This window comes from Anser cygnoides, chromosome Z (assembly GCF_040182565.1).
Source record: "Anser cygnoides isolate HZ-2024a breed goose chromosome Z, Taihu_goose_T2T_genome, whole genome shotgun sequence".
Classification (NCBI taxonomy): Eukaryota; Metazoa; Chordata; class Aves; order Anseriformes; family Anatidae; genus Anser; species Anser cygnoides.
In genome coordinates this window covers 7,934,240-7,948,338 of record NC_089912.1, presented here as the reverse complement: position 1 = coordinate 7,948,338, position 14,099 = coordinate 7,934,240, and the positions used below count along the sequence as shown (strand labels likewise).

The following is a 14,099-nucleotide window of genomic DNA, read 5'->3' as shown; positions in this document are numbered from 1 at the left end:
AGACCATGTGGTATGGGAAGCAGAATGATAAAAAGGGAGTTGGGAGAAGGTAAAGCTTTGCTGTTTTCTCTTGCATTTGACCCTCAGAAGTGATCAAGAGGAGGGAAAAAAGCTGTCACTCTACACATTCAAATTCTGAAGTTGTTTTAGTTCTTTTTTAAGCTCTGTTTACCGTGTAACTTTCATAAAGTCCTAAAGTAAAACAAGCTATTAGGAATTGGGAAATTTATACTGGTATGATCAATGCCTTGCAAGTTATTAGCCACCCATCTCTTCATGACCTTCGTGCACTGTCTTCTGATTCCTTGGCAGTCACCCTTTCTCCCAAAGTATCAGTTATCTCATTAAATTAATTACTGTATTGAAATTTATTTTCACTTTTCACGTCTATGACTTCCTTTAACACTGAGAACTAGTGTAAACTACCTGTGAGAAGATGCTGAAAAGCAATGCAGTGGTTGGTTCCTGTAAAAAGACTTGGAGCTTGTGCCTAAATGCTATGCTGTTTATTTTCTAGAACAGTGATAGCATTCAGCATTTTGGTTACAGATTTTTTATTTTTTATTTTTATATTTCTGAACACAGGACCTTGCTGATGGTTATCTCAGTAAAACACAGTTCCGAATAACAAACAGAGGCATCCCACCAGATCTCAAGGAGAAAAACAGTGATAACATTGAACAAGCGTTGTTTCTGCATGTTGAAGTAAGTAGAGATTTTAGACTTCTGAGTTAATAAAAGAAATCATGAACAGGATTTTAAAAAATATTATGTTATTAAATTAAGTCCTTCCAGAAAGATTTCAGATCTTAAGTTATGGTTTGCAGTGGCTTTTGGTTATTCTTCATTCAGTTCTTCTTGTTCATGTGTGCAGCTAACTTGGAGGTGAAAATTGGCAGGAAATGGAAAGGCTCGAGCATGTATATTTGTATATATGTATGTATAGTTTCATTGTGGAAGGACAATATTTCTTAGTACATCAATTCACTAACATTAAAAAAACCAGCTTTTTGAAAAAGATAAGGCATCATTATTTAGTTATCTTAGAGACAAAAATTAAAAAATTAAAGAAAACTTTCAGGTTTATGTTCATTTGAAGTGATATTCTGAAGAAATAAGATGTGAATAAGAGTTTTATACTTGTATACTTATTTTCTGCTATGAGAATTCTTACCAAATATTATAAATAATGAGCAATTTTTTGAAACCAGTAGTGGGAAAGAAAATATATTAGGTGTTCTTTGAGGAAAGTAAACTGATTTCTTCCAGAAAATGAATCTTGTTCATTAAACTGAGGGTGACTGATTAGAATAATTATTTGCTTGTTTGACTCTGCATTAGACCTCCAGATTATTGACTAATCAAGATATAAACAGCAGAAATTCATTCATTTTCTTGTTATCATACATATGAAAAGAACTTTTGGATTATAATTGCCTGAAAACAATGGATTCTTTATATTATAAACCGCTGAATAGATTGACAGAGTGTATTTTCCAGTTACCTTTCCCTGTAACAGTTCCTTTTCTTTTCTCATCATCACACCGATTTTTTTCTTTTTCCCCATAGAGACTCTGGTACGGGTCTAAGATAAGTATTTTTTTGGCCTGATTTCTAAGGAAATGCCACTTAAAACAATCATACTGTCTACTAGGTAGTTCTTTCTACTGATTTTTCAGTTCACTCGTGGATTTCAGCCGTGGTTTGAAGAGGGGTAGAGATTTCAAATCCTAAAAATTTTGTGAGAACTGATGTCTGAATAGGTGAAATATGACTTTTACTGGTAGGTATAAGGCTGATCTTCATGCTCTGTTTGGCTGATCAGTGCAAGTACAGGACTGGACTGATGCAGCACCTGGGTCCCTCAGGGTACCATGAGGAGCAGCTAGGGTTGAAATGACACAAGTAAGTTGTGAACAAGACTTAGTCCTGTTGCTGTTAAGACAGCTTGTTCAGTACTCTGAAAAAAGTTAGAAAACTTTACAACCCCACAGCTGGTACACCAGATTTGATACAAATTGAAATCCATATAATCTTTAAAATCATTACCTTATATTTGTTTGATAGCTACGAATTAATAGCATTTGTTTGATAGCTGCAAATTAATAGCATTAATGCATCTTAAGCATTTTAGGTTTTCCTTTAATTTAAATTCTAGTGTTTCTTAAAATGAAGGCTAGTATCAGTGCTTCAGAGGTTGTTATTTAGCTGTCATTACAACAAGGTTTGTGTACTTTATTCCTGGCTTGTAAGAACAGATTAATGTTTATATTCAAAATTGCTTTTTATTATTGCAACTGTTTTAATAATGAATCAAGACTTCATTACAGATTGTATTTTAAAAGAGCATCTTGTAAAGCTGTTTAGTTCTTCCTCTAGAAAATGGTATCAGCTATAGAAAGAGTGTCACAACAAAAGAAAGAGCTTTAGTCTTTAATGTACTGAAATATAGTTTTAGGTCAAACTCTATGGTTTATCTTGAAATATTGTGACAGATTTATATATCTTGAATCATAGACATGTCTAGGTTGGAAGGGACCTTGAACATCAACTGGTCCTCTTTGAGGAGAAATCTTTGTTCATGTTGCATATTAGCAATAAAGATGAAGAATCAAGCAGGAGGCAGGTCTTAGAAGATTATGTAGGTTATAAGACCTAATAGTATGCATAAGAAAATATTGCCTCCTTTCCAAAATATTAGTTGCCCAACAGAGATGATGTCAAATTTATATTCTTCATTGAACTAAAGGGTAACCAGGCTGTTAAAAGTGTAGCTATTTAATCTAGAATTTTGTAGAAGCAAACTGATTAGTTAGAGAATGAAATTTGCTATGGACATGTAAAGTAAAACTATGTGTTGAAGGCTAAGCAGAAAGATGGAAGCAGCGACTGCAGGGGGATAAGAAGAAACGAGTGCATGCATGAAAAGTATGCTTTTTTTTCCACAGATGAAGACTGTGAGAGCCTTGTTGCAGTAACAGTCTATTATTTAAATAGGTTTTGTTTTGTAAAAGTACACATTGCATGCATAAATCACATGGTTTTACAGAGCTACTATAGTCTTTTAAAACACTTTATTGAAATAGATTCTGATGAGTAGACTTGAGCAAAAGTGGGGGTTTTGATAGAACTAGCAAAGTCCTCCATGGTTATATGCAGTCAGTGTTTAGCGTATTTTTTTAGTATATTTTAAAAAATGTATTTTTATATATTTGAAACCTAAGGGAGCTCTAAGTAAGAATTATAGTTGCTTTTGCAAAATATGTGGCCATTGATAGTTTTGCATTTCAGAATTTTCAGTTTTCAAATTACTGTTGTGATCTAGATCTTTGCTATATCGTATCTCTATTGTTTATGTGTCACTGAGATATTTCCAGCTGATCTTCTCCTTCAGTGTGTGGTTGGAGATAGGACACAGTTTTATGTAAGGTAGTTAATTAGGAACAGTCGGAAAGGAAAAATTAGGAAATTAAAAGTCCTTGTAATCAATATCCATTGTTAGGAACAACAAGCATTGACAAAAAGACAAGGCAAAAATGTATTGAAGTATATGGCATGTCATAAAAGGCCACAAGATTTCCCTCCAGAGTGTTCCTGGGAAATCCAGTTCAGAGATTACGAATGGAATGTTGGTTTTGGCAGGGAAAGTGAAAATCAGGAGGAAGATAATGAAGGCAAAATTCTGAAGCTGGTTGAAAATATAGGAAAGCTATCCATAATAAGGGTAGAACTCTCATTTAAGTAATTGAACCAGAGGTGACATTGAATAATCCAGTGGTTATATCCTGTTACAGCAAAGATGATAAATACAGTGTTGAAACTACAGAGAAACAAAATAGTTACTCTTCTGTTTGTTTTTAATCTGTCAAGAGATACTAAAGTATAATGATACAGTGCAAAAGATATGCAGAATAGTTGAATTAAAGTAACCTTATTAAAACAGAAAATCAATGATCGGATATCATATTATCAAAAATGTGCTAATATCATGGGATCCCCACGGAAACTGATCAAATTATTTGAAAAGTTTATTTCAGTTCATTGGTCACGGACAGTTAACTTTTTCAACATTCCATCCCATTCTCTGCTATCTAAATATTTGGAGTCTTCGTGGTGAGGGATTAATGAACAGCTATGTATTCTGGTCTTTTCTGCACAGCGGTCTGTATTATGTGGTGTGCTTGGTTCCATTTACACAACTTGTGTTTTAATAAAGAGATGAAAAAGCATCAGAAGACCAAGAATAAAATCCTGTGTAGGTTTCTTTCTGCTGTTTTTAGATAGATGCAACATAAAGCTTGTCACTTACATCTTTTTTTCAGCCTGAGGAGGTGAAAAAGCAGTTTTCTGTATAAATCAGTCAACCTATTTTAGGGGAGGATGGAATCTTCTAGGAATCTAGAAGAGTCTATTTTTCTTCATTGATCAAGGGAAGCTAGAAGATGGTTAACTCGGATGTTGTTGTCTGCATTTTGTCATATAAATTTTGTACAACAAAGTATGGATGAATGCTCATTAAAGGCCACAGCAGTTATTGCTGTTGATTCCACTGAGATTTCACTTGAACAGTAAAGCTTGTACTTAGTTCAGGACCGTAAGGATCAGCCATTGGAGCAGCTTGCATTGAGAGTCCTTGCATTGAGACTGGCATTCTTGACTTCAGCTGGAAACTTCATTTTTTTTACAGTGGGATGCTCTGGCCCTTGTGATACCAGTGGTCAGAGCAGGCAGTCACAGTTGGCACCTGTGATGGAGCTGTACATACTGGTGTGGCAAAGTACTTCTGATGGCTCATCACCATTATGCGGGGGGTTGGGGGGTGGTGGTGGGGGAAATTGCTGTATTCCAGCTCCTGTGGGAACTTCTTGCTTTCACGGAGATTCCTGTGTTGCAGGTGCTGTGAGTTACTAATGACAAGCTGATTGGCAGTAGGTTTCTGTAATGTGAGGCTGCCTGCTCCCTTGGACCAGCAGGAATGCAGCAGAAGCTAAGAACAGGTTTGGGAGCCACTGTGCTGCAAGTTGGCATGCTATCTATTACAAAGCAGGTTTTCCCTTTTCTGGAACTTGAAGGCCATGCACATAGTAGTTAATTGATGGTTGCTTCAGCTCGTTGGCAAGGCTGCAGGATTCAGGCTGTCTCCTCGTTATCCTTTCACGTGCCAGAGAGCCTTTGACATCTGCTAGTTTCCAGACACACTCTTGCTAATTCCTGAGCTGTCTTAGGCTGTAGAGGAATTGTCTCATGAACTTATATGAGGGCTGCGTAGGGTGTTGGAAGCTGTGAGAGGGTACAATTCCTTGCTTTTAAGTAGGTACAGTGTTAGAGCCATGAGCTGGATTTTGTTCATTGTATTCAAATGACCCTTAGAGCCAGCTTAGGTTAAGATAAATATGAAGAAGGTTTTACATCTGCATAGACACACTGAAACTTTAAACAGAGGATGTTTGGAGACAGGTAAGCTTAAATGCTAATACCTACTTAGAGCAGTTTCAGAATGTTTTTCTCTTTGTACTTGTCGGTAACTGAGATGTCAGGCCATTTTTCTAACCATTGCCTGGTTGTCCTGTGTTATGCAGACCCTCTCTCTTTCTATTTATTGTCTTACTAGAAAAGAATTGAGAATGTTTCTCTGGAAAGCCATTCTCTGATTTCTGTGGGTTTAGTTTAACCAAAATGTTTGTTTTCACGTGAAAAAGGGATGTTTGCTCCTTTTCTGGAAGAATTACATCCATGGCTCCATGTGGTAGTATACTTATCCAGATTGGTAAACAGAAACTGCTAATGACATTGTGGCTAACTATATTTGACCAAGTTTGTGAAGGACACTCCCTTCTAACTAATGAGATGGGATTCAGTCCTTGGGATAACAGCTGGAGAGATCATAAATCTTCTGGAGCATCTTTCAATAGATTGAAAAATAGCATGAGATGCAAAGCAGGAACCGATACAAATACATGGTGCTATTTTAAAATTTTAAAGTTGCAATTTTGATCTGGTTAGATTTTTATTGAGTCACTTGTCTTTCTGTGCCGTCCTGACTTTATGCCAGGTGAGTGTCATCTATACTTTTCTGCAGACAGCAGAAATCAGGTATAACCACCATACTGTATTCCGGCTATTTCAACAATATTTGGTGTATATTCTTTCTTGATCCAGATCAAATCTGTTCTGCTGGGAGATCTGTCAGGGTCTGTATCAAGGAACATGGAATTGTATCATCTTTTGTATAATTTACTTTATATGTAGGACGTATGTTTAAAATATTTCTCTGTCGATGCTCTTATGTTAACCAATTTTATAACTGAGATTCATAGAAGTCATGCATCACAAGCTCTTCACTGACATTAAATGCAATGATGACCAGCAGTGCAAGGGTAGTAATAAGTTTGATGAACTTAAACTGTGCTTGATTTTGAGGTAGACTGGGACAGTAATATCTTGACTGAGGCCATAGGTTCCTCCTCCTCTAAAATTGGAAACTTATCCTTCTACATTTGTGTTTTTTTTTTCCTTTTTCAATCATCCTTCATTTTTCCTAAGCAAATTATAGTGAACAGAATGGTTTTTTTTCCCCTTCCTATAGTTGAAGCTATTTGAATGCTATGAAGTCATATATTGCCTATTTTATTATCAGCCAATTGCACTGAAACACTGGCTTTCATTCTGGACATTAATATTTACCATCAACTGTATCCCACTCCAGCCTTTGTTAAGTGCGATGTAGATACCTCTTAAGCAAGGACAGAACAATTACTACCATATATTATTATGTGGATTGTTGACAAGATGAAAAATTCTGTACAAAATTTGAAATGAGGACAGTCCTCATGCCTCAAAGAGCTTACATACTGAAAGAGTGAAATAGGAAAATCTGGATTCACTTATGCATTCTTTCTGTTTATTATTCAAATAGCTTAAGGGAAGCAATAACTTGGAGTAATAATTCTCTGTGTGTGGTTTGTCTCAGCTCTTCTCGGTATTGCAAAAGTAGTGAGTCAGCGTGGAACCATTTCTGAAGCTACAGCCATTGCTGCTTTATGTAGGAGTGGGCAGGTTGGGAATGTAAAAGGTCTGTTAATAACTGATGTTGCCTTTGGAAAATGAGCCCTGAGCTTCACTAACATGTCAGTTAAGTTATATATTTATTTTTACATCGACTCTACCTTTGCTGGCAGATGTTCATTAGTGTAAGTGAAGATTTTCCTGATGAAGGGTGTGGGAGTGAGCCTGACATCTTTCTTGTACTTCATAATACTGTGTGATTTGCTGTTCAGCTGTGCTGTTCAGTTTATAACAATTAGAAAATTATAAATCTTAGTAATTATTAATCATTTTTTCTCTAAACAACTCCAGTATTTTTAGAATTAAGAACAACTCCTTTTTTTGTGCAAAAGTAAATAGCATAAGCTCAGTGTAAACATACGCAGAACCACAGTATTTGTTGGATGGTTAAAAAATGTGAAGTAAAAACCCAGCAAAAGTACTTAGGGAGAAAAATGTAAATATATTTAATGGAATCCAGCACTCACTGGAGAAAATAATAAAAGGTCCTTAGTACACAGGGAGACAATCAAGTATTACATACGCCCCCCAAACATCAGTTTTTAGTGAATGATCCCAGCTGAAGAGTAGTGCAGCTGCTCCAGAAGCAGGTGAGTTTACCAATAGTCTTTCCCATAGTTACCCTGATGCTCCGAGGAGGGAGTAGGTCATGCTGCATATGTACTCAACCCAAATTATGTTTCCTCCAAAACCTGATTGAAGAAGGTTTGGTAGTTTTGACAGTAAGAAGGAATTCTAATTTCAGTTCAACTCAGACTCTTTTCAGCGTGCTGGGCTTCCTCTGCCATTGGGTCTCCCTGGAACCAGCTCTTCCTTTAATGCTCTTGCCCAAAATACTGCTGGGCAGCCTTGATGTGCCATAGTACATCTATGCCCCATAATTCTGTATTAGCCAGGCCAGCGTTTGGTCCTATCTTCCAAATTCTCTTGATGCTTCATTTTCTAGCATAGTACCACAAGTCTTTTAAAATGCCAGGTTACAGGAAGAAAACCCAAACTGGTGATGGAAACCTGTAAAAAAATAAATTAAGAAACCACCTGTTCTAAGGAGATCTAAAGTGAGTTTCAAAATGCAGCAAAGATGCTTGTGATTTTGCTTAAAACTATATTAATCTAAAAACTGAATTAGCTTTTATTAAGCCACATGAAAAAAATCTGGTATGGATTTTATTAACTTTGTTTTAGGTTAAAAAGCTTGGCAAAAGAATGACATTGTTTAGAAATATTGAAGCTTCGGGAGAGATTACTCCCCTTCCATGAGCTGGAAAAACCTCAATAAAGGAGGAATGCTATGGTGACAGAAGTCGTCTGACTCCAAGATAAATCCTGCTTCTAGACTCTTTCATTGGTGGGATGTTTCAGTCTTCATGAAAGACGCTAAATGTTTCTACTCTTAGGAACTTCTAGAGGCGTGGGAAGTTTCTCTTTCTCCCCCCCCATACCTTTGCAGATCACTTTTCTGTGTGTGACTTTGGTATCCTGGCAAATCTTTTTAACAGTGGTTACATATAGTTTTCAACAGCTTTGATGACATGCTGTTGGTTTGGCCGTTGTTGTGTGTGGTGGGACTGTAATCTGTATTCTCCATTTTACACATTCTTTGATTGCTGTTCGGTTTTACCCACTTAGAATGTACTTAGTGTGTTTTTACAAACCTTAGAAATGATATCAAAGCAAATACAAACTAATTATGAAGCTTTTGGGAGAACTGAAGAAGCACACTGTATGACCTTTAAAAGTAATTTCTTTTTGGTTTAGATGTTAATGCAAAGTGTTTTCAACTTTTTATGTGCTCAGTATTCAAAGTCATCACTTAATATTAGCAAATAAATTCTACATCAAGCACTGGGAAAAAAATGTTCTAATTCAGCTTGGGTAACTGAATGCGACAGTTCACTTAGAGTTACAGTGGTTGAAGGCATGCCATAATCCCAGCAGAAAGTCTTCTTTCTGCAATAAATGAACCTCCATTTCCTTTGAAGCACACGTTGAGACTAGTAAGTGAAGACAGTTTTCCCAGAGCCTGAACTTTGAGAGACTAATAGCGCCACTGACAAAATTATTTATAAGCTTGTTCATTTGGCCCGTGATCATGTGTTACAGTTATTGGAAAGAAATATTGCTGTTTTGTTTCTGCTTCAGTGCATTGTTTACTGACATCTAGAAGCTTGTTCTGAAAAAAAAAAAGTTGTTTTTATTTTTGAATCTAGAAAAGAAAAATTACACTGAGAGCTTTGAACTTTTTTTTAATTTTTGAAGTTCAGGTTTTATTAAGTAAATTTCAAGTATGAATTGATTTCATAAGAGTACAGACTGCATTTTTATGTATGCCTTTTTAATAAGTCATTATTATTAAGTCATAAATAATATTTTTTAAATGGTGCCAGAGTGTACTTCAATAGCAGTTGTCTTTGCCCTGTAAATTATGTGGCCAAAGGTACATTAAAACTGCTTGTAGTTGCACGTACAGAAGTCTTAGAGATATGCAGGCTACAGATTTAGACTGTAACCTACCTGGCCTTTCTCTTTCCCCTCTCAGTTTTTTAGGGTGTAATGTCTTTTATAATTTATTTATTTATTACAAGGCTTGGTAACTTTTGCGTCAGATAGGTTGATACCCGTAGCTGATAGTTTTGATGTGATATGCTTGACATGCCTTGATGTTTGTCCAGCTTCTACAGTTTTGTAAGTTGAAGGGCTTGTGAGAAATTGAAATCTGTTTTTCTATTTTCAATTTAATGATATAACTTTAATAGTCTTGTTAAGAAAAACCTATTATAAAAATAGATCTTACATGTTATGCTTTTTTTAAAAAAAAAAATAAATTCTCCAATCTTTTCTCCTCCAAAACCAGAAAGTCTGATGTGAGCTACTGTAGGTTGAAGAGATACTCAAGTGATGGGCATATCAACGGTGCTTATGGTAAACACCATAGCATCATATTATATTATTAAAAATATTACAGCTGTGTAACATCACAGAATGGCTGAGGGACCTCTGGAGGCCATCTGGTCCCACCGCTGCTCCAGCAGGGCCACCCAGAGCAGGGTGCCCAGGCCCACGTCCTGGTGGGTTCTGGAGATCCCCAAGGAGGAGACCCCACAGCCTCTCTGGGCAGCCTGCGCCAGTGCTCAGCCACCCGCACAGCACAGAAGCGCTGCCTGGTGCTCAGGGGAACCTCCTGTGCTCCAGTTTGTGCCCACTGCCTCTTGTCCTGGCACTGGTCACCACTGCAAGGAGCCTGTCTCTGTCCTCTTCACCCTCCCTTCAGGTGTTTATAGACATAGATGACATCCCCTGGAGGCTCCTCCACTTCAGACTGAAAGTCCCAACCCTCTCAGCCTCTCCTCATAGCACTGTTGTGGCATTTGTTTCCTGAGAATTGCTCTGCTCGGGGATAATGAGAATGAAGAGACTGGAGGAACATACCAGTAGAAAACATTGATTCTTCCTCATATATGAACAGGTAGATACCACACACTTCACCATCTAAGTCTCCAAAACTGTGTTCAGTGGTTGAAAAAAGCTATATGCTAGAGTGCTTTTACTCAGTACAGCTCATAAAGGGGAACAGGCATGTGGTTAACAGCTCACTAGAAAGAATAAAAGACCCATTTTTGTTACTCTGAATTTTACTCTAACAGCTTGCTTTATCTCTTAATTGTATGGGTTTGTATATGAAGACTGCACTTCAAAATTCAGTAGAATGCATGATACAAATTGGTGGTGGTGGTTCAGAATTGATTAATCACTGAGCTATGTCCAACGCAAAAGGAATATGCTCTGAGCATATACATTGAAACTGACAGTGATGTTAAATATAATGAAAAGGAGATTAATGGTAAAATCTTCGTGTTCCTGAAAAACAGTCATGTCGTGTGTTTGGAATAATCTGGCCTCGTAAAGGTAAAGATAAGGTAGTTCGGAGGAATAGGAGTACTTGTGAAAATAGTTGATGCATAACTACATTTTGGATTGACTATTATAAGGTAGAGAGAGCTAAAAGAGCTGCCTGTATCATGAGTACCATTTTGGAGGCCTGGATTTTAAAGCGTGCTTCTGTTTTCTGCCCATATTTATGTCAAAAGTTAGTGATAGTGGTGCATGGGGTTGGACAGTGTGAAGAAGAATGAGTCTTGCTCCCAGCACTCCGTGTGGCGTTGCTGCATCAGCATGTTGGGCGGTATGTGTTGAGCCAGGTGTAATTAGTTTGTTCCCTCCCAGAGTGGGAAGGAGGCCTGAGGGAGGCTGCAGTGCTCTCTGATCACGATTTTTTGGCTGGTCGGGGGGGGGGCGGTCTGATGGTGTGCTGCCCTAACTCAGGGCAGAGCATTGTCTTTTTATCCAGGCTGTATTTGTCAAATGCTTGTGACATTAGCTCACAAACGAGAAACATGACACTGTAGTATTTGTCAATACTGTTCTACCACGAAGGAAGCAAAATCACAGTCTAGTCAGTTGTTAACATTTTGCTTTTTATGGTGAACCTCCAAATACTTCATGTTGCAAGCCTTGCATATATGCCTTCCTTTGTTTCTTTTAAATTAAATTACACAGGTACAGTGTTATGCTTTAATTTTCTAGGGAAAACGCTCATCTGTTGGATCAATACTCAGATTTTGGCTAAGTGCCTGTGTTTTGTAGCAGCATCATATGCTTCATTTTTCACGTTAGTGTATCTGCACTATTCACCTGTAACATACAGGTCATGCTGGCTTGAAGTGAGTATTGGAGATTTAGGGCCATACAGTGAGCAGTGTTTTCTCGAGAACCAGGCGAAATGGCTGAACTTCTACATGTTGCTGCATTGTAGAAAATTCCAAAGTCAGGAAGCTCTTAGATTGCTTGTTTTATTTCTTTCTGAAAATTATTTTACTACTTGTAAAAAGATTCCTAATTTACTGTCCCTCTAGCTGTGTTTAAGTTATGTAGCATGGACTGCAGCCCAGCAAGCAACCCTGGCAACTCTGCTTTTGGTGGTGGGGATCCAAGACCTGATCCCAACTTAGGGATGCTGAAGTTACACCACTGAAAATTTACATCTACCAGAAGTGTAAAGCAGCAAATTATCTTGAAAGTTAAGAAGACTAACTTTGTCATTGGCATTATTGCAGTGTTAGGCCACATGATTATGATTCTACTTTTCAGTTAGTCTACCTGCCTTAACAATCTTTATAGTCTTTGATACAGTCATTTTTGCTGTGAGGTCTAATTGTGGGTTTTCAGATTTTTACCCCAAAACCATCTCAACATCATTGTCTCTGAACTGTTAATATGGGTCACTCTCAAGGTACATGAAGCAATGTTTTTCTCCTGTGTTACAAAGAACTGTCATTATTTCCTACTCTGGAAAAATAGGCAGTCCCATACTTTTTTTCCTTATGTTTTAAATCTTTCTACACTCAATTTTGTTAGCCTTATTAATTAAAAAAAAAAAAAAGAAAAAGAAAAAGCAGTCACTGCTGGTTTATTAGTATTGTCAATATAGTGATTCACATTTCTTCTCAATGTCAGAATGCAAAGTGTTCCTCATGTATATTATATACATACTGTGTAGTCTGTGTATGATTCTGAGGTCTAATCCTTCCTATCTGTAACCAAATAGCATTGAAGTTGATTGAGATTTAGGAAGTTGCGTGGAGGATAATGTTTTCTGTAGTTATGAAATATGTCAATATCAATAATAACAGTAACTTACCTGGCGTTATAGAGAGAAACACAATGAGGAGGCACTGCTTTCTTGTCTCATAATAGCCAAGATGTAGTACGTCCTATAAAAATGTAGCTGTGAAAATAAGGTTGGGTTTTGTTTTCTTTTCCTTCTATATTGGGCTGGTATTCAACATGGTATTACCAAGGCAGTATGTTAAGACTTAGTACTGATGGGATTGTGAATGCACCAGTTCCAGAATTACTATTCCAGTTTATAGCAGGAATGAATTTGGTTCTGTGAGTTTGTATAAGATACAGGTGTTTTCCTGAATGAATAAGGCAGTATATCTTAAATAATAGCAAGTATATTTTGCTTGAATTCAGCTTGTTAATGTTGTGTAATCTTTCTGCCCTGGTTTGCCAGGAACTAGTTCAGACATTGCTTAGACATGTTTATTGACAATTTCAGTGAGACACTCTCACTTGTACATTCCAAGTAAAGGGAAGATTGTTTAAATGATCATATATGTTTGGGGATGGGAAAATGTATTGCTGAGTGTAAACTCATGTCTGTAACTGGGCGTATTTCATTTTGCTCAATGAGAAGCTTTCTCTTGATGATCTGTGGTGGTAGCAATGAAATTAAATAATATGAATTGGATTTGAACAGTTTTTACCATTCTGCCCTGAATTCTGGAAAAAAACTTAATGTCATATGCTTAATAAGATTTAAGTTTGCTTTCTGAGAAAAAGAAAACAGTAAAGACTCTTCACAATCATGATACAGACATTTCTGTGGGATCAGTGATAAACTAAGATGCGGAGAGAAAGCTCTAGCACAGGAGGGTGAAAGCTGTGGCTTGCAGGAGGTGAAAGATTTGCGCTGTAGGTAATAGGTCATATTTTTATAGTGTAAGCTTTGTGTCCAATTAGTGATTTTTGTAGTACAATTAATAGTATTTATTTCGATCCATATTTTGTACTTTTCCCTATTTGATGGCTTGCCAATAAAATTTCTTTCCAAGACAGCTGAACCTAGCTTGCAGACTGACAGGGAACAAAAAAACACCTTCAAAGGAAAGCACATTAAAAAGCTTAGAAATCACCAGAAAGCATTAACGGCTCTGTTGGCTGTTGCACAATGGGATGCAGGAATTGCAATAATGTTCTTCTTCCATCTGGTGCCTGCAAACTTGCTGTTTTCAGAGGCATTCATTACTGTAGCAAACTGTTCACTTATTCATTCATGTGTAGCTGCCCGTTATTCTTTGGAAAAGACTTGAGTTGAAATCGGCTCAGTTCTTTGTTGCAGAAGTGCTCAGTGTCAAACATATTACAAGAAGATGTCAGTCCAAATGCAAATACCACCGAATTTTAAAACA

At 37.0% G+C, this 14,099-nt stretch overlaps 1 protein-coding gene across 2 annotated transcripts in view; it reads left to right on the top strand.

Moving 5' to 3' along the window:
• The window catches only part of ATG10 (autophagy related 10), an 83,533-nt gene that overhangs the window by 6,876 nt on the left and 62,558 nt on the right, over positions 1 to 14,099 (top strand). For both annotated transcript variants that reach the window (XM_048045691.2, XM_013191797.3), the window contains exon 3: positions 586 to 705. In XM_048045691.2, coding sequence (XP_047901648.2) covers positions 586 to 705 — 120 coding nt within the window. The remainder of the gene's footprint in view (positions 1 to 585; positions 706 to 14,099) is intronic.